At 44.1% G+C, this 19,556-nt stretch overlaps 1 protein-coding gene across 11 annotated transcripts in view; it reads right to left on the bottom strand.

Moving 5' to 3' along the window:
* LOC308317340 (transducin-like enhancer protein 4) overlaps positions 1-19,556 on the bottom strand; it is a 42,513-nt gene that overhangs the window by 19,149 nt on the left and 3,808 nt on the right. For 3 of the 11 annotated variants that reach the window (XM_080766270.1, XM_080766274.1, XM_080766280.1), the window contains exons 5-8: positions 12,063-12,125; positions 6,960-7,034; positions 6,317-6,515; positions 2,526-2,542 (exon numbers count right to left, since the gene is read on the bottom strand). In XM_080766270.1, coding sequence (XP_080622396.1) covers positions 2,526-2,542; positions 6,317-6,515; positions 6,960-7,034; positions 12,063-12,125 — 354 coding nt within the window. Of the gene's footprint in view, positions 1-2,525; positions 2,543-6,316; positions 6,519-6,953; positions 7,035-12,062; positions 12,126-19,556 lie in introns of all 11 variants that reach the window. The other 8 variants (XM_080766279.1, XM_080766271.1, XM_080766272.1 and 5 more) reach the window with 6 other exon arrangements.

Genomic DNA, 19,556 nt, shown 5'->3' with positions numbered 1-19,556 from the left:
CAAGCGTGACACACGCACACACACACACACACACACACACACACACACACACACACACACACACACACACACACACACACACACACACACACACACATCACACACACATCACACACACACACACACACACACACACACACAGCTAATCGTTCCCATCCTGCCTACAACCTCAGAGGTGTGTGTGTGTGTGTGTGTGTGTGTGTGTGGAGGAGGATATGACTACATGGGGGCAGGAGGCATCAGATTAAACATTTCTTCTGCCTCCCCCTTCTCGACAGCACAAGCGAAGACAACCCACCACACTATACATGTGCGTGTGTGTGTGTGTGTGTGTGTGTGTGTGCGTGTGTGTGCGTGTGTGTGCGTGCGTGCTGTGTGCGCATGTGATAGACCCAGCAGTACAAGCTACTGTAGGCTGGTGGTTTAAAAGGATGCTAATCTCTTCATTGAGCATTCAACAAACCGAATATTTGCCTTGGGAGAAAAGCTCTGCTTAAGGGACTAATTACCACAAACGCTGAATTAAACGTTTGCCTATCACGCTGCTGCCTCCCTTTCCTTTCCGTCACCAATCAGCCGTGTGCCCGAGTGTTATAATATTTTAGTTTCTCATTCAGTCTGTTCATCTCTCTCTCTATTTCCGGAATACTGTCATTTTCACGCAGCATAATTTTCCTGAACAGTATAGTGGGGACTGCAGGTTTTTACTAATGGATTAATGAAAATGCACACTGGGATAAAACTAAAGCTTAATTTAAAACGTCATTACAAAACTTGTTGGCTTGTTTTTATCGGCAGGGGAGTACACTACAGAGTACTTAAATCAGGCGTAACTCTTAGTGCACTATAGCAAGGGCCACATCCTCAATAAACAATTTATTGTGAAAAATAATTAAATCAGTGTGTGTGCAAGACTTTGCTTGTATAGTTCTTCTATTATGGGGAAGCTTCACATGGAGTTTGCTATAGCACCCGGGCATGGTCAACCCCCAAAAAGCAGAAGGAAGAGGAGGCGTGCACAGAGGTTGGTGAACCAATAGGGTCACCGGAATTGGTTTGCATGGAGAAAAAGATGGGCATAAGCTGATCGGTTTGATTGGTTTTAGTTTGATCAGAATACGGTGACATCTGAGAAGTAACACTGGAATTCAACAGTCATGGCAAAGGTTTGAGCAACACGAGTCCACTCAGAGAGTGGGCGGGGTCTTTGGGCTGGATCCAGGCTAGACAAATGCTGTATCCAGAATGGATGTTATGGATGCAAACGGACACCAGTCTGGTAAAAGGGAGGTTGTGAAGATGTGGGAAGACTCTTGAGTCTTGACATAGATACTATGGGGTACATTATGAGTGAGAGGAGAAAGTGACTTGGCATTCACTTGCGAGCTCCAGCGGCCATTCTGTTTGAACCATCTTCCATTGTAAAAAAAAGTAGAGGCAAGTAATAGCCTGATGTCGTGTGGGAGAGTTGGCTGATCTTAGAAAAAGGTGATTCCATTCCCGGTTGGTGAGAATGTTGAGCCTAAAGATGGAGCTCTGCACGGCTTTGGCTGCGCAGAGAGATGGAATTCAAGAGCAATGGGACGGAAGAGACAATTGGAAGCAAATGAGAGATAAAGACTCACCCTTGATAGGGGGAAGTTGAGGTTGCCATTTAGTGCAGGAGGAGGAAGTTGTGGCTAGGTGTTGCTTAGAGTGTGGTGGTAGATTTGATTATCTAATGTGTCCCAGTAGGTCTCAACGCTGAATTGCTGAAGACAGGCTGCAGCTTCAGATAAAAAGTAGTTGTAGTTGTTCCGATTACCATTAAACCATTACCTTAGGATGATGGAAATTGGGAGTGTGTCTCTCTGAAAGTGGGCTAAAAGCAGGCGCTAGCATCCCGGTGTCAGATGTTACAGCGAGCTACTTCGGGTGCTGGAAGTGAGCAGCAGCGCAGGGACGCTGGTATCCCAGTGACCAGGAGCCCCGGCTAATGCAGGCTTCTGCAGTGGCCAGAAGTGGGCATCCGTGATCTACTTGGCAATTGGCGCAAAGAAAAGCTCCTCTTTAACAGGAAGAGACCTAAAGCAGAACCTTGGCTCGGCTGCGCCGACCGGTTGGGTGGAGAGGTGGTTGTTGAACCCTGATATCTGGAGTTCTGACAGATGCCTGCTGTTTTTGATGACACGGACCGCCATGCGTTTGTGTGAGGGGAGCGGGGACATCACAACGAATGGTTGGAATGAGCGCGTTGAGAGGGTGTTGGGGGACTACAGGATTATTGTCTGATAAATGAAATGGAATTCCTTTATCTTTTTTTGTAGCATGAATACAGTCCAGTCAGATGTTTGTTTTGCATGGAGACAGCGGAGAGGTATTTGTCTTCCATGGCTGGATCTGCCAGCCATTATGCTCTCAAATAAAACAGCACATTACAGCCATTATGAGTTATGTTTCATTATGAGTAAAGAAAAACGTCCTAAGTGAAATGCTGGCAATTCAGCCAATTCAGATAAAGGTCAGAGGTCAAAGAAGAGACTTACCTTGACTGAGTCTCTGTCTGAGGAGGATGAAGGATGAAAGAGAAAAGAGAAGAGAAAAGAAGGGGCGGGGTGGTTGGAGGGAGAGAAAGAGAGAGAAAATAACTTTACCCAAATAAAAAGTATGCAAACGTACTGTAACTTTACATACGTCTCATAACACACATCTACAAAAAAAACGAAACTACGCACAAACACGCACGCGAGCATGCGCGCACACACACACACACACACACACACACACACACACACACACACACACAGGAACAGAGCTAATGATGGGATTGCATTGCTATTGATTGTCTTGTCTAATGGGGATAGCTATTACCCGAGGTAGCAGCTGTTAGCTTTGCTAGAGCCACAGTGCAAGGTTAACTGCTCTGGTGCACTGTTAAAAGCCTAATTAAGGATGCACACGCACACGCGCGCACACACACACACACACACACACACACACACACACACACACACACACACACACACACACACACACACACACACACACACACACACACACACACACACACACACACACACACACACACACACACACACACACACACACACACACACACACACACACACACACACACACACAGTTTTCCCTCAAGTAATTAGCTGCTTGAGCTTAAAGTTGGCTCAGGGATGAATTAGAGACACTTGTGTACAAAAAAGAGAAAAGAAAAGGCAGCAGTGCAGCACACACACACACACACACACACACATACACACACACACAAACACATGCACGTGCACACACACACACACACACACACACACACACACACACACACACACGGATACGCACACACACGGATACGCACTCACTCTCTCCGTCTTACACACACATATACACACTCAAGTAATTAGCTGCTTGAGCTTAAAGTTGTCTCAAAGACGAATTAGAGACTCTTGTGTCCAAAAAATGGAGAAAGGAAAGGCAGCCCCACACACGCACGCACGCACGCACACACACCATGCCAGGCCAATTAGATTTGAATGTTGATTCACAGTGCGATATGATACATACAGTAGGCACAGTATGAACTAAGACTTTAGTTTTTTGTTGATATTGATGCGGAGGACTCGCCACTAGTGTCTCACAGTACAGCCTATTGTCTTGCCAGGAAGGTGCTATAGGTGCTACTTACTCATAGACAGCCCATTCATCCAAACAGAAAAGTCCACTCTAATTATATTAAACAACAAAATGACCAACATTGCAGCTGTAGGGAAAGCTTGAATTATCCTCTTTCTATCTGCAAAGTGTTTGTTTCATAAAAATCACACCTGTGTGAACCGAGTGGTGCAACTCCCCTCTCTCCCCCCACCCTCCTCTCTCTCTCTCTCTCTCTCTCTCTCTCTCTCTCATTAGCAGGCAGCAAGCACGTAGCACTACCGCTCTCTCTGTTTCTGGCGCCCCCTACTGGTATTATTAAGTAACATACTCGTGCTCATGACTGATACACGACGATACAAACGGACATTGCTGGTTGTAGGAGTGGTTGCACCACTCAAAAATCCACCGTAGACATCTTATGAGCTACTTCCTGTTGGGAGTTTGGAAGCGCTCGTTGAATATCACTCAACGGCCCACACGTACCACCTGTTTTGAATTTGCACAGGAGGCAGGAGGTTGCTTTACTGATAACGAGCGCTTCCATGCATACTCTGATACTTCGAAAATACATTCACACAGACTTGTGTCATCAGGGGCGTCAATATAGCTGGGGGTGGAGCCACTTGCCAAACAAAGTTCCAACTGTTCCAACTGTCTCTAAACGACTTAGAATTCACTACAGAGGGAGGGAGAGGGAGATGGAGAGGCATCTCTGATTTCGGTGGTGCTTATGCTTGTGCAAATTGATGCATGCAATAAAGTATAAAGAGATAAGGATACTCTGACTATAAACCACCAAAAGTTGAACCCCAGGTCCAGCATGAACCAAAAATCTACAAACTCATAACGCGTCGCAACGCACTGTGAGCTCATGGTAGCCACACACATTCTCCATTTACAGTCCGTAGGGCTTACGTTCAGATTACAAATGTAAAGTGCTCACCCCAGGGCCATGGATGTTACAATTCTGCTAGGGCGGGTTTAAGTACCGGTATCTTCCGTATTCTTCAATAAAAAGCAACGTTTAATCAGTTTTTGGCCATGCGCTTTCAACTATGCGCCCCTATCAGTTGGTGCATTATAACTGATAAAATGGCCACAGATAGGATTAAAACGCTTTTTATTGAACAATGCAGAAGATACGGGTACTTCTACCCGCCCGAGGAGGATTGTAACATCCGTGGCTCTAGGGCAAGATTTGAAATCTAGATAGATAGATAGATAGATAGATAGATAGATAGAATACTTTATTGGCAGTTTAAGAAAATTACAGAAAATGACATTTTAAAAAAAACGCCAAATGACTTAGACACAAAAAAGCCTTCGCTTGTTGTGGTCCACTTTGTAACATAAAAACGGAAACAAAAATCTGAACATGTATATAGACGTTAACGTTCTAAATGGGAAAAGTGCGTAAAACAGGTTGAAGTTCCGCCATGACAGACCAGCGCCATGTGAGCCATGGCTAAATCGTCTCGTATACTTAATAATAAGTAAACTTTCCGAGGGCGACTGAACGATTGTGTTCCAGATGTCCTTCTGATGGATTCTTCATCCAACAAATGGCTCTGAAAGTGATCCAAAGGATCGTACGCTATTATAACTCTATGGGGAAGACCCAGGCAAAAACCGGATGTGACTTTTGTGGGCGTTCCTGTCTACCTTTGTGTCAATCTATAATCATATCTAGTAGCTCATAACATGTCTACGGTGGATTTTTATGAAACAAACACTTCACAAATTGAAAGAGGATAATTCAAGCTTTCCCTACAGCTGTAATGTTGGTGAGTTTGACGTTGTTTAATATAATTAGATAGGACTTTTCTGTTTGGATGAATGGGCTGTCCATGGGAAGTAGCACCTAGGTAGCGCCTTGCTGGCAAGATGGCTGCGGTCTGAATAAAGACAATTGACCAGTCACATTACTTTGACTGACCAATATAGACTTAGACTCTACTTTTAGATTGGGATCACTCAAGACAATGTCCTCCATGTCCTGTGTGTGGATATGTGGTGTGGTGTTTGATGCTTTATACTCTCAGGCATTAGGCCTGATAAATAAATACTATTATTAGTATTGCCCCATAAAACCCCTCACGTTTGCCAGTTGCATGCAGCAACATGTGGAAGAATATTAACCATTCATTTGTCGGTTTAAATTATATATTCTTAATTAAAAATGAAATGGTAAATGGTCTGCTTTTCTATAGCGCCTTTATCCAAGACACTTTACAACGTGCGTTACATTCACTCATTTTGACATTCACACAATGACAGCGGAGGCTACTGCTCTACTGCTCCATCTTTCAGCCAAATGGGTGTGTACAAAACATCTGACACACACACACGCACGCACGCACGCACGCACGCACGCACACAGTTTCGTCAAGAGTTGCCTTAATCAGGTCTCTGTGATTTTTTTTTATGTGTTTTGTTCAAATTAAATGACTTTTCTTGTCATGGCATGGTCTTTTTTAGACCACGCCGTTCTTTCAGACCCCAGCACATTTCTGGCATGCTGCAGAAGTGTTTTGTGTCTTCGTGAACATTAGAATCGTGATTCCAATCGCATCGTGAGTCGAGTGATTCGTCACGTGCTCATTTATGACTCTAATGTACATTTGTGGACTCTCTCGGAGATGAACGAAAGCGGGTATATAGGCCTTTACTGTACCTCTCTGGTGGTCGTTGCTGCCGTCGTGGTGCTTCCTGTCCTCTTTGAGTGGCAGCTGGTGACCCAGGGCCGAGGACAGGGCCAGGAGGCTGGCGGTGCTGGCCCCGGGGCCCAGGGACGGCTGGAGCCCCGCCGGGTGGGGGGTGAGGGGCACGGGGAGGGCATGGCCGTGGGACAGATGCTGGGCCTGGAGCTGCTGCTGCTGAACACACACACACACACACACACACACACGCAGGCACACACAAAAACACACAAAAACACATGCACATACGTATGTAAACACAAGAAAAGCAGATAAATACAGATCTAATTTAGGAGGTTTTTCAGAATGAACCCTTCTTTTTTTTTTACGGTGCACTTTGAGGTTCTGTACACGTTTGTGTGTCTCTGCTCTAAGCAAGATGGGCTACTAAGGAGTAAGGACATTAGTTGTATAGGTGTGTATGTGAGCGCTCGTGCATGCTTACATTTGAATGATATACAATGATATACACACAGTGTGTGTGTGTGTGTGTGTGTGTGTGTGTGTGTGTGTGTGTGTGTGTGTGTGTGTGTGTGTGTGTGCGTGTGTGTGTGTGTGTGTGTGGGCGAGCGTGCGTGCATGCATGCTTGTGTGTGTGCGTGCATGTGTTACACCCACCCCAATGATGGCATTGAGTTCAGCCATGGTGACCTGTTTGGCCCTCTCAACTGCCTGCACCACCTGCTGCTGATGCTAGGAGAAAGAGTTACAGAGCAAAACATTTCCAGTGGATCAAATTGATGTCAATGTCATGTTTTATACGAGTTTGTACATTCTGAAAGTATTTTCATACTCTGCGTTCCAATATTTTAGTTTCGTTTTCTTTTGTTTTATGTTTTGTATATCATTGCTGTCGGGAGGAAGCCTCCTAAACATTTTTTTTTAGATTTTGCCCATCATTAGCATATCAGTGCTATTGAACACCCTGTCCCTACGTCTGTGTGTTGTTTAGAAAATATTGAACCAATGGAAAGTAGTCAAAACGCTTTTGGACAAACTGTCTGCTAACTCCAGCACCTCTCCCACTCTCATGCAAGTCATAAGTCACAATATCTAAAGTCACAACAGCAACTTTGATGTATGCTATTTGCATACATTATTATTCTTGACGAGAGAGAGCAGCAGACGGTAGTGTTTCTCGGCGGCATCAGTCCGACAATCTCCCCCAAACCCTAAACCTATAACTCTAACCGCAATATGACGCAACGCATGTCGGACCAACGCACTGCCGCGGAAGCGAGCAGCAGTCGAGTGTCTGAATCCCCCCAGTTTCCACTGTGCGTGACCCAATAGAGGGTATGTGCATGCATAAAGTGAATGGCAGATCGAGTGGCAAATCGAGGGTCAAAGTGAGTTTAATCTTGTTTAAAAACATTTCATGCAATCAGATAGGACTTTTCTGTTTGGATGTATGGACTGTCAAGTCCATTAAGTAGTTTTTTTTGCCACTCGGTAGGCGTTTCCCGCATAACTTCCGGGTATGATGATGATGTCACGCGCATACCCTCTATACCTGCTATAAACGTTAAAAAGAAAGGAATATGCAAATTCTCAATTAAAATATTGCTATTCATTTCTTTCTCTTGTCTGACCTTAGACAATGACATTGCCATGTTCATGTGGAGCAAAAGAGCCTGTTTCACATCTTCATTTCCAATTAACTGTGCATTTTAAAGGAGTATCAGATCAAACAGAAAGAAAGGAAGACTGTTAAGGTGGTTGCACACCGATGTATTTCTCGGCCGAATATCGGAGCGCATTTTGGAGGACGTGAAAAGAAATCGACCTCACTTTATGTCAATCACGTTTGCACACTGCTGCGGAATATTTCGTCCGTAAAAAGTTTTTTCCGGACCGGGGATGATTTTATCAGTTTTCTAGTGGGGTGTTGGTGACAGGCTGACAGCTATAGTGATAGCCTACTACTTTCTACTGTCTAGTGGGGTGTTGGTGACAGGCTGACAGCTATAGTGATAGTCTACTACTTTCTACTGTACAGTGTGGTGTTGGTGACAGGCTGACAGCTATAGTGATAGTCTACTACTTTCTACTGTACAGTGTGGTGTTGGTGACAGGCTGACAGCTATAGTGATAGTCTACTACTTTCTACTGTACAGTGTGGTGTTGGTGACAGGCTGACAGCTATAGTGATAGTCTACTACTTTCTACTGTACAGTGTGGTGTTGGTGACAGGCTGACAGCTATAGTGATAGTCTACTACTTTCTACTGTACAGTGTGGTGTTGGTGACAGGCTGACAGCTATAGTGATAGTCTACTACTTTCTACTGTACAGTGTGGTGTTGGTGACAGGCTGACAGCTATAGTGATAGCCTACTACTTTCTACTATACAGTGGGGTATTGGTGACAGGCTAACAGCTATAGTGATAGTCTACTACTTTCTACTGTACAGTGTGGTGTTGGTAACAGGCTAACAGCTATAGTGATAGTCTACTACTTTCTACTGTACAGTGTGGTGTTGGTAACAGGCTGACAGCTATAGTGATAGCCTACTACTTTCTACTGAACAGTATGCAGTGTTGGTGACAGGCTGACAGCTATAGTGATAGTCCACTACTTTCTACTGTACAGTGGGGTGTTGGTGACAGGCTGACAGCTATAGTGATAGTCCACTACTTTCTACTGTCTAGTGGGGTGATGGTGACAGGCTGACAGCTATATTGATAGCCTACTAATTTCTACTGTCTAGTGGGGTGATGGTGACAGGCTGACAGCTATATTGATAGCCTACTACTTTCTACTGTCTAGTGGGGTGTTGGTGACAGGCTGACAGCTATAGTGATAGCCTACTACTTTCTACTGTCTAGTGGGGTGATGGTGACAGGCTGACAGCTATAGTGATAGCCTACTACTTTCGGATCCGCAAAACGCAGTGAAAGAACGCACCAGTGTGGAACCACCTTAAATCTTAAGTTATACTCCGTCACACTCCGGTGTCGTGCAAAACAAAAATAGCCCATCAACATGCTTGTAGATCTATTTTTGGGCTAGGAACACTTGAAATACATGCACACACATATAAAGCTATACAGACGTAAAAACACAGATACAGAGACAAAGAAAATTGGTGGGAGAGGAGGGGCTGACCACATGCGAAAACCAAGGTGATGTCAACCAAAGGAGAGAGAGAGAGAGAGAGAGAGAGAGAGAGAGAGAGAGAGAGAGAGAGAGAGAGAGAGAGAGAGAGAGAGGCATTCATGCAGCAAAGGGTGAGACATGAGAAACACCTGGAGGCACAACATCAAAGAAAGCCAAAGATGAAACAGCTTATCAGGTTTGGAAATGGACCTCTACAGGCACACATCCACACCTTCACACACGTACATGCACACAAAACACAGACACGATATGTGTGTGTGTGTGTGTGTGTGTGTGTGTGTGTGTGTGCGCGCGCGTGCGCATGTGTATGCATATGTTCTCTATGGGTGTACATTCCTGTGGATACCCAAGGGGTTTAATTTTGGGTCTAATCCATTACTCCTCCGGTGTTTGTCCCTATTTGTTCCCCCCCGCACGCTCTCCCACACACACACACACACACACACACACACACACACACACACACACACACACACACACACACACACACACACACACACACACACACACACACACACACACACACACACACACACACACACACAGTATTGTCACTGCAGGAGTTTCTTATGAATGTGGATTTTCACATCAAGCTTTCAAACTGATGTGTGAATAAGGAAATATGTGCAAAGCTAAACTAAAATGAGTTCAGCCATGAGGCTCGACAGTTAATTGCTGGCAGCCAATCATTGACCGGCCTTGGCTCCACGCTAACCAATCACAGGTACAGACAACTCAAGTGGTCCAGGGGGCGCCGGGAAGGCAAAGAGGGTCAGAAAGTACCAAAAATAGCCGATTTACAAGCTTACAGTGCAATGTGAGTTTGTAGATTTGTAGCAATTTTTCTTTTCTTTTTTACACACCCACACCCACACACACACACACACACACACACACAGACACACTACTGATGTAAAAAGAAAATCATTTGGAATTCTCATTATGAACGATTCAAAATCGATGTATTTTTCTCCTTCTGGTTACAGAAGGTGTTTGTGATATGAAATGTAAGCGTACCATAAATCACAGTATACATTATCATGTCTTCAATTCAGCACAGCTGAGGTGTGTCTGCCAACGAGGATCCAGCTGACCCTCGTTGACAGAAACTCGTTAATATTACATCAAGGCAACTCTTTAGTGTAATAGTCTCTGTGCACAAAAACAAGTGATTGAGTTCAAAATTACCTGTGAACTACATTATGTACGGTTTCTGCATAACGTGCATGTGTGCATTTTTACTACCAGCTAGCCTAAGCCTACCAATTTTATTTATTTTACAGCAGTTTTTACTTGAATGTATTCTGGTAACTGAGTGAGTAGATCGTGCTGAATGTATTGAATTGAGAATCATTTTGAATAGAGAATCGATTTTGAACGTTTTCGGGACGAGAATGAAGTTGAATCGAAACAATTTAATTGATTGATTGATTTTGAATCGAATCGTGACCCCAAGAATCGGAATCGAATCGTGGGACACCCATAGATTCACAGCCCTAACGTGTAACACACACACACACACACACACACACACACAACAGAGCTGTACATGAACACAATGAGGCACAAGGCCTTTCCTCTGCAGATCCCAGGGCTGTGTAGCAGCGCCACAGTCTAATGCCATTATTCCTAATCCACCCTAAACCCTCCTAATCCACGGCTAATCTGGAGGAGAGCTTTGGAGCCGCCGTTCTCGCTGTTCACCCCCTGCACACTTTCACCTCCTCTGGAGGAAGGATTTAACTGCACTACACGCACGCACGCAAACGCCTAAAGACATAATTATGCGATATAACTGTGCACTGTCATTTACACACGCTTTTCACAATTTACTATATAAACATATAGAATGCACAAGTACACGCAAAATAATTCTCAAACACCATGTGCTTCTGGCTTCTGCATATGTTCCCGGGATACATTTAATAAGTTCAGGACCTATCTCCCTATCCCGAGCTGGTATGGGAGGATTAGCCCAAAATAATCTGTTCTGGCGTGTGTGTGTGTGTGTGTGTGTGTGTGTGTGTGTGTGTGTGTGTGTGTGTGTGTGTGTGTGTGTGTGTGTGTGTGTGTGTGTGTGTGTGTGTGTGTGTGTGCGTGCGCGTGCGCGTGCGTGCGTGCGGTTGTGTAATATGCATGTGTGAGTGTGTTTTGCTTTATAACCAGTACAATTCAGTGTTAATTTAACTCTGAGAGGGTGACACAATGTTTTACTATATCTTGTATTGTACTGAATTGTGCTATGTTTGTATTGTAATTGAAGGATTAACACAACATTGTTTTGGCCCAACGAATCTACTTATTCCATTATGAGATCAAATGGCTATAGGGTTCATTCTTCAGGGAGTAGCACACACAGTGTTATAGCAATGCGAATGCGGACATTAGATTTTCAGATATCTTGTGTGGAGGTTCTTGCACACAGAGAGGGTGGTAAAGGTGTTAGAAGCTAATTGCATGACAATCCAGCTAGTAGTATTGAGATATCTTGCTCAGAACCGAAGAATTAGACGGACGGCAACCACCCATCCATCCAGGTCTATTTCTTCTCCTCTCCTTCCCACCTACAGTATCATCTCCACTCACAGTAATAGCTGCTTACCTCTTGAGAGAGGAAGGGGATGATTTGGGCACAGATGGCATTCAGCCGTTTGACGATCTCCGCCTGCAAAGACAGAGAGAGTTAGAGTTGTGTACAAAGAGAACACGTTCACCACCAACAACAACAACAACAACAACAACAACAACACATTCAACTCTTTCACCTTACCAATAACCAATAACCTTGTTTGTTTGAGAACCACTGGCTTAGGGCCGATTCATACTCCTATTTTAGAGCCGAATAAAATTTGAGCCTACAATGTGACTTCATTTGAGGTTCGGGGGGGCGGGTACCGTCCTAAAGTCGTCTCTTCGGTGCTACTGAAAGCTTCTGACGAGCCGAAATCATTTCGGCACTACAACGCCGAAACAACGGTAAAATAGGAGTATGAATCAGCCCTTAGAGGTGGTTAGAGGAAAGGCCTTGAGGTAACACACACACACACACACACACACACACACACACACACACACACACACACACAACAGCTACTGTACCAGCATGTAGACTGTGGGTTATTACTGTTGTCACTATTAATCTTATAGTCATTGTGGTGTGTGTGTGTGTGTGTGTGTGTGTGTGTGTGTGTGTGTGTGTGTGTGTGTGTGTGTGTATGTGGTTCTATAACGCTACAGGCGGTGGAGCTAAATGGGCTGATCACTGGAGTGAGACACGCACTAGAAGAGATAGGCTCCAGACAGAGGAATACACACATTTATGCTTACAAATGAGAGCGGGCAATGCGGTATAGAGACGGACAGAAGACACATTCCAGTACCCGGAATCTCGGCCACTCGCTCAGTCACACTCGGTCACTCCAGCATGGTGGTGTTATTACGGTGAAATTGTCGACCTGCTGAAATTATGTGACAATCGTGTAGACAATCGCATAACGTCAGTGTCCGAATGTAAATGGTTGCAGTTTGTTTATTAGCAGAGTTACATTTAGCGGTATTTAGGCCATGTATTAAAGACATCCTGTAAGTTGTGTGTAGTCCACAAGATGGGCACATATTTCAGCAGGCCACCAATTTAACCCTAACACCGCCATGCTGGAGTCATCGAGTGTTGAGTGAGCGAGTGGCCGAGATTTGGGGTATTGGAATTTGGCTAGTGAGAGAGAGAGAGAGAGAGAGAGAGAGAGAGAGAGAGAGAGAGAGAGAGAGAGAGAGAGAGAGAGAGAGAGAGAGAGAGACAATGAAAAAGAAAGCATAAAGTCTTTCTTTGGCTACTTCAGCTAGTGAAGGCAGTACACTGAAGCAGACATTCTCTCCTTCTGGGCTCCTTTCTCTGATTTCTAAATATCCTACAATATTTTGCTTAGACAACAATACCGGTACTATTTTTGCTACTTTTTAAACACTAAATGTTTAAACTTGACCACTTTCCCTTTAAGATTTTTTAAAGTGAAAGTGCATGGTCAAGTGTGACTTTAGGCTTTATAAATATTGAATGATGAAAAGTATTAAGAGCTTGTGACTAATATTGGATCCATTGGAAATACTAGGTTTATAGTAATGCGATGTTTCCATAATTGCCAATAGAAAAGTCTTCATTCATTCATGCATTCATGCATTCAATCATTCATTCATTCATTCATTCAGTCATTGTAACTATGTACTGTATTTCTGACCCCCTCCCAGTATTGCTTCCATGAATTAAAGGAAATTGTACAGTACGGTTATACAAATTTATTTTGCAGATGCCATTAGCACTCAGGTGTCAGTAACCACTGTGCTGTTTGCACCTGGAGTGGAATAGCCAATGTGGCTATTTACACCCATGTGTATATAGCATGGCAGAGACAAGCCCCCATGGGTGTGTAGTCAACACTGCTGTTTTCGCCCGGTAGTGATGGTGGACCGCAAGGGGTATTGCAAGTAGGCCCCCAAATAATTGGCAAAACACTGAGATTTGAATGATAATTCAATATGAGATTTATATTAAAAACATAAGAACTGAAACATTGGTTCCATTGGTCGAAGCAAAAACACAATCGATTGATTGATCATTAAAATAAACACACAACACACCCGTTTCATCTATTCTCTTTAGCAGTGATATGGAGAAATAATGTTTCCCCATGTGACAGCCAAAGAGAATGGCGGATTTGTATTTGATCTAGGTGGTCTGTTATTTTTCTGTGTCGATTCACCAAATCTTTTCACCGTATTGAATGCTTTGTTTTCAAAGAAATGCACCTCAGTCTCCCTCTCTCTCTCCCTTCACTCTTTATCTCTTCTCTCCCTCATGTAACGCTGTTTGAACAGGAAATTGCCTGATTCGATGTCCCAGAGGGAGTGCTCGTATAGTGCAACTTCAATCCCAACCTAATACACAGGCACACACATCCACGTATGTGCACGCACACACATGTGTGCCCACACACATGGTTGTGCATTTAAAAGTCAACAAGTTAACACAACTGGACTGCCGGAGAGTATTCTAGCAGCACATTGCCTTGTCTCACTCCACTCAAGGGAGACCTGTGTTTGCAAGGCCAGAGACTTGATAAATCAATGTATTAATGCTTACAAATCAAATAACATTGCTCAGTAACATGGCATTTATTTAGACCAGGGGTGGCCTTTTATTTCCAAAGGGCCATACTGGCTGTGGTAAAGTGAACGAAGTGCCACACATTGGGCATTTGAATTGAAACTAGAAACACAGTGTTGAATTTGTGTTAAAACGGCATGAATTCTGTAGACATTACATATTGCTTTGCAATAGGCTATTTGTCAGGGCTCCATTTCCAATATTAGATTTAACTGTTTCAAATGCATGCATTTCTCTGTACTACAAACCCTGCAGTATACAAATCCCCCTTTAAAATACAGTTTATGATGTGACCAAAGAGTATGGTGTGGTGTCTACAACATATTCATAATGATGTTGATATCATCAGCTGGTTGAAAGTTTGACACAAAGATGACATGTCATATCAGAAGGGAGTTCCAACCGCGCCCCAAGCCCCATGGCAGGCCAGTCTGGTGCATCTCAGTCTGAGGCAGGACAGGTTGCAGGAGGAAGGAAGGCACTGGAGCAACTCAGACAGTTTAAGCCCTTATTTTATTATCAGGGTGCAAGTAAAAAAACGTTTCGATGTATCAGTCACATCTTCATCAGGTCATAGCCCGAGGGGGCAACACAGTAAGGCTTAAGTACACATATGGTGCAGGGGCAGGGCCTTCAATTAACCAATGTCACACAGCCAGCGATCATTAGTTCATACATATTTTTCATGTGGAACATTCGAGTAAGGAATTATCCAGATGAATATTAAAGTGCGCATTTAGACTATAAATACACAGATATAAGAAAGATAACAGTACAAAAATAGTACAAAAAAATAACACCCGTGTGAAGTGAGTGGTGCAACCCGGTACCCAGAAGTTCCAGACCCACAGGAACACGACCAGGGTGCCGGCCCGGTTCCGGCAAGCCGCCCGCGAGTTACCGTGTGGGGGTCCCTCTACTGTACTGTAATGGTGTTAGGTGTTAGGCTGTGCAACAGTGACACTTGGTTGTGAAAACCAACCAAAAGCTATTTTCGTGCTCGGACAGACCCAGCCACCCCGCCAGGGACAGACCCAGGGACACACACATAGCTCATTAATGGAGTGGTTGCACCACTGTCTGCAACATGTCATATCTTCATTGTATCAGGGAAAACAATGTTTAGGGAGTCTACAACAGCACAATGAAAGTGAATGGCATCAAGGAAAGCTTTTAAAAACCACTTTTGCCACAAAGGTTTGGCGAAGAACTTAAAATAGCTGACAGGTTTATTATTACCGAGATGCGATTGTGAATTAAATGGCATCTAAGCTCTGGGGGTTGAAATAAACCTAAAAGTGTTTAGCATTACACACAGTTGAATGAGATTGGATCCATGCTGTGGAGAAGATGAGCTTCCAGAGGAGGTAGTCAAGAGAGAATGAAAGTGGATGGACAGACAGGAGGCTCTAAACAGCACTAAAAGAGACAAGGCAGAAAACTGGAGATGATATCTTTGACTTCCAAGGACACTCGCTTTGACCCCATCCGTTTGTGCTTCATTTCCCAAAGAGCACATTTGTGCTGAGCTGTTAAGACAAGATACCAGGTACTGATAGCACAGCTTAAAAGTGTCTTTGTAAGATGCAGCATACTATAGTTGAGCAACTCTTTGCAGACCATGGGCTGTGCTTTGCCGCTGTATACCTTCTAGCTTCCAGTATTAAAATGATCTTTTGCACTGTCTTTAAGAGAAAGCACCATCCCTTGAAACAGACATTTACGGTTTTCTCTGCAACGATCAGAATCCATCACCGTCAGTTTTTAACGATGTGGCACCTAGGGGGCGGACTATAAATATGTCTGTGTGTGTGCATGTGCATGTGCATGTGCATGTGCATGTGCGTGTGTGTGTGTGTGTGCGTGCGTCCGTTACGTGCGGTTTCATAGTTAAAATCAAAGGAGGTCGGATCTGGCTGAAACCTTGCCATCCTTGTCGTACTGTGTATAACTCCATATATGGAGTTATACACAGTACGACGTACGTCATAGATATGTCATGGGCTACATAACTGTTGACTGTTCACATAACGTCCAAGATCCACATGGAAGACTCGCCGTAAATACATCTTTAAATTTGTATTACTTGCGCAAGCAGAGCACACAAGTAGCCTACTGCGATTGGCTGGGTATGTACAGTATGTATGTCGGTGTTGTCCACCGCACTGTAGGTCGGTGTTGTCCACCGGCCAATAAGGGACCACCATTCTTGATGACGTAACTAAGGTACGTTTGGTGATCGGCTGGTATGTATGTTGTTATTGGCTGTTGATGGTGACGTAACTAAGGTACGTTTCAAGGTGGGTATAAGGTCAGTAACGGGTCTAAAGGATTTAGAACAGCAGTTGTAATAGACAACTAATTAGTAATTAGTTAGTAGCAGTAGGCCTACTTGTGTGCTCTGCTTGTGCACAAGTAGGCCATGTATGGCAAGGCGCAAGTTGGCACCTCAACAGAGTACATTTCTAGTTTTGTGTGTTTTTGCCCCCGGGGTGTGTCTTGGCCACTATATATGCACACACATGAAAGTTTCCATGTCTTCGCAGGTCTCAGGTACATTTGGTTCTAGAAGGTCCTAAAAACAAGTCTTAACGGGAAAGAAATGGGATTAGGACGAGCTGTTGGTGCCAGAACGGGTCAGATAGTAGATCAAATGTCCATCTCCCCCTGTGGAGCTGCGTAAGCACCACATCAGCAACGCTTTCCACCGCCAGCCAATACACCTAATGGACCTGCCGTATAAAGGCTCTATTCCCTTGTGTCCGTGAAAGAGACAGTTTGATAGATTGGGAATGAGAGAGAGAGGAAGGACAAGACAAAGAAAGAGAGACCGTAAAGAAACACAGCCTGTATCAACCAGCAAGCTGCTTCCTGACACCTACTGCCGCTTCTGTGGATTGTCCATCAGTATTCCTCAATGTCTACGGTCTGATTTACTGTATATTTAGTTGGTGTCGCACATCGAAATTAGCAGATCAACAAGCTCACAGTGCGTTGTGAGATTGTCATTTCCGATGCACAACACACTTGCGCAACCATGTTTAAGTCAGGCGTGACGTTTAGGCAACCACATCCTACGCCAGGGGTATTCAACTGGTGGCATATGGGCCAAATGCAGTCCACGGGTGCCCCATTGTGGCCCCTGGAACAAACTTTTTGGGTTTTTAGTTTTTTAGGGCTAATGAAAGTTACAGTGTGTGTGTGTGTGTGTGTGTGTGTGTGTGTGTGTGTGTGTGTGTGTGTGTGTGTGTGTGTGTGTGTGTGTGTGTGTGTGCGTGAGAAAGTAAAAGATGAGTATTCCTTTTTTTCATTTGCTGCTTTCTTGTGTTTTAGCGAATTTAGCTATTTTTGACAGGGGGGAGGGGGCATTCGAACATCTTTATTTACAAAATATTATGGCGATTTCTTATTTTATTATTTACTATAGTCCTACTAGACCCCAAGAAATTACATCTGGCCACAAAAGAGCAGAGGATCTACTGAATGTGAAGGTAGCCTATATGGGGGGAAGCCACACTGTGTCATAGGCTCAATATATCAGTTTGACACATTCAGTAGATCCAGTGATCTTTTGTGGTCAAATATAATTTCTTGGGGTCTAGTAGGACAAATAATAAAAAATAAATCGCTGTAAAATTTGGCAAAAAAATACATATTTAGCCCCATGTTCGAATGCCCCTGTCAAAAACAGCTAAAATCCCTTAAACGAAAGAAAGCAGCAAATGAAAAATAATTAACACTCATCTTTTAATTTCTCTAATAACAACCTAAAACATGAACCTAAAAAAAAACTAAAGTTGTCCTTTAAGTGAGAATTTGTTAAATGCATCTAAATGTGTTAATAAAACATACTGTTCAATATAAGCACTGAAATAGCATGGGTTGTTGAAAGCGCAGCCATAATTTAGAATCACCTTGTCCGCTAACATCCTGGTGTCACCATTCACATTTTCCCTCTGCCTGCCTTCCCTCTCCCTCCCTCCCTCTCTCCATCTCTCTCCCTCTCTCTCTGCTTCACTAATTTGCAATTGATTAACTGTCCTATCATAGCTCAATTCCATGCTTTACCACCGGTATACACTCCTCCTCCCCTGTTGTCACCCCGGCCCCTCCCCAGCCCTTCGTCCATGAGTCAATTTCTCTTTAACGAGCACTGGTACATTTCACTCCCCGGCACAAGAGTCCTTCTGTGTAAATAAAAGAGAGCGCGGAGCCAAGAAAATCAATAGGCCTATTACCCACAGAAAATGCTAAACAAGCAATATTGGCAATCCGCTTTGGTAGCCAAGGCCGATTGTCTTAATGGGGCTATATAGCCATGCATGCCCTTTCTGTCTCTCCTCTACCTCCCTGCATACAGTATATCATTGCTGCTGGGTGAAAACCTTGTAAATCCCAAACCGTTACCATTATTGTTTTACAAACAATACTACAAGCTATCATGCCGAGGTGCGGGAGCTCGTAGATCTGCTGTTTTCACTACTTTTGAGTGGCGCTCTTGTACGAACAAAAGTAGAAATTTGGAGATTCAAGGTTTCTGCCACAACAGCAACGATATCACCTCCCTCGGTTCGAGCATCCTTTCACCCTGCTGCACGTGCTGCAGTTACAGAACACACACGTGCGCACACACACGCACACCTGCAAGCATGTGCACTCAAACACACATCCACAATGTGCACAATCCCCCCGCCCCTCCACCTACAGTACACACATCCAGGACATCAGATCCCTCGCGCACACACACACACACACACACACACACACACACACACACACACACACAACATTGCTGGCAGAGATGAAAGAGTCAGTGTGTAATTCTCTGTTTGACTCAAACCAATGAGCGCCACACAGGACCACAGGGACACAGTCTCTCTCGCCTTTTTCTCATTTTACTCTCAAGTACACAAATATAGTACACACACACACACA

This window comes from Protomyctophum bolini (genome assembly GCF_963924005.1).
Source record: "Protomyctophum bolini genome assembly, chromosome: 6".
Taxonomy (NCBI): domain Eukaryota; kingdom Metazoa; phylum Chordata; class Actinopteri; order Myctophiformes; family Myctophidae; genus Protomyctophum; species Protomyctophum bolini.
This window is presented reverse-complemented; position numbering and strand designations above follow the sequence as displayed.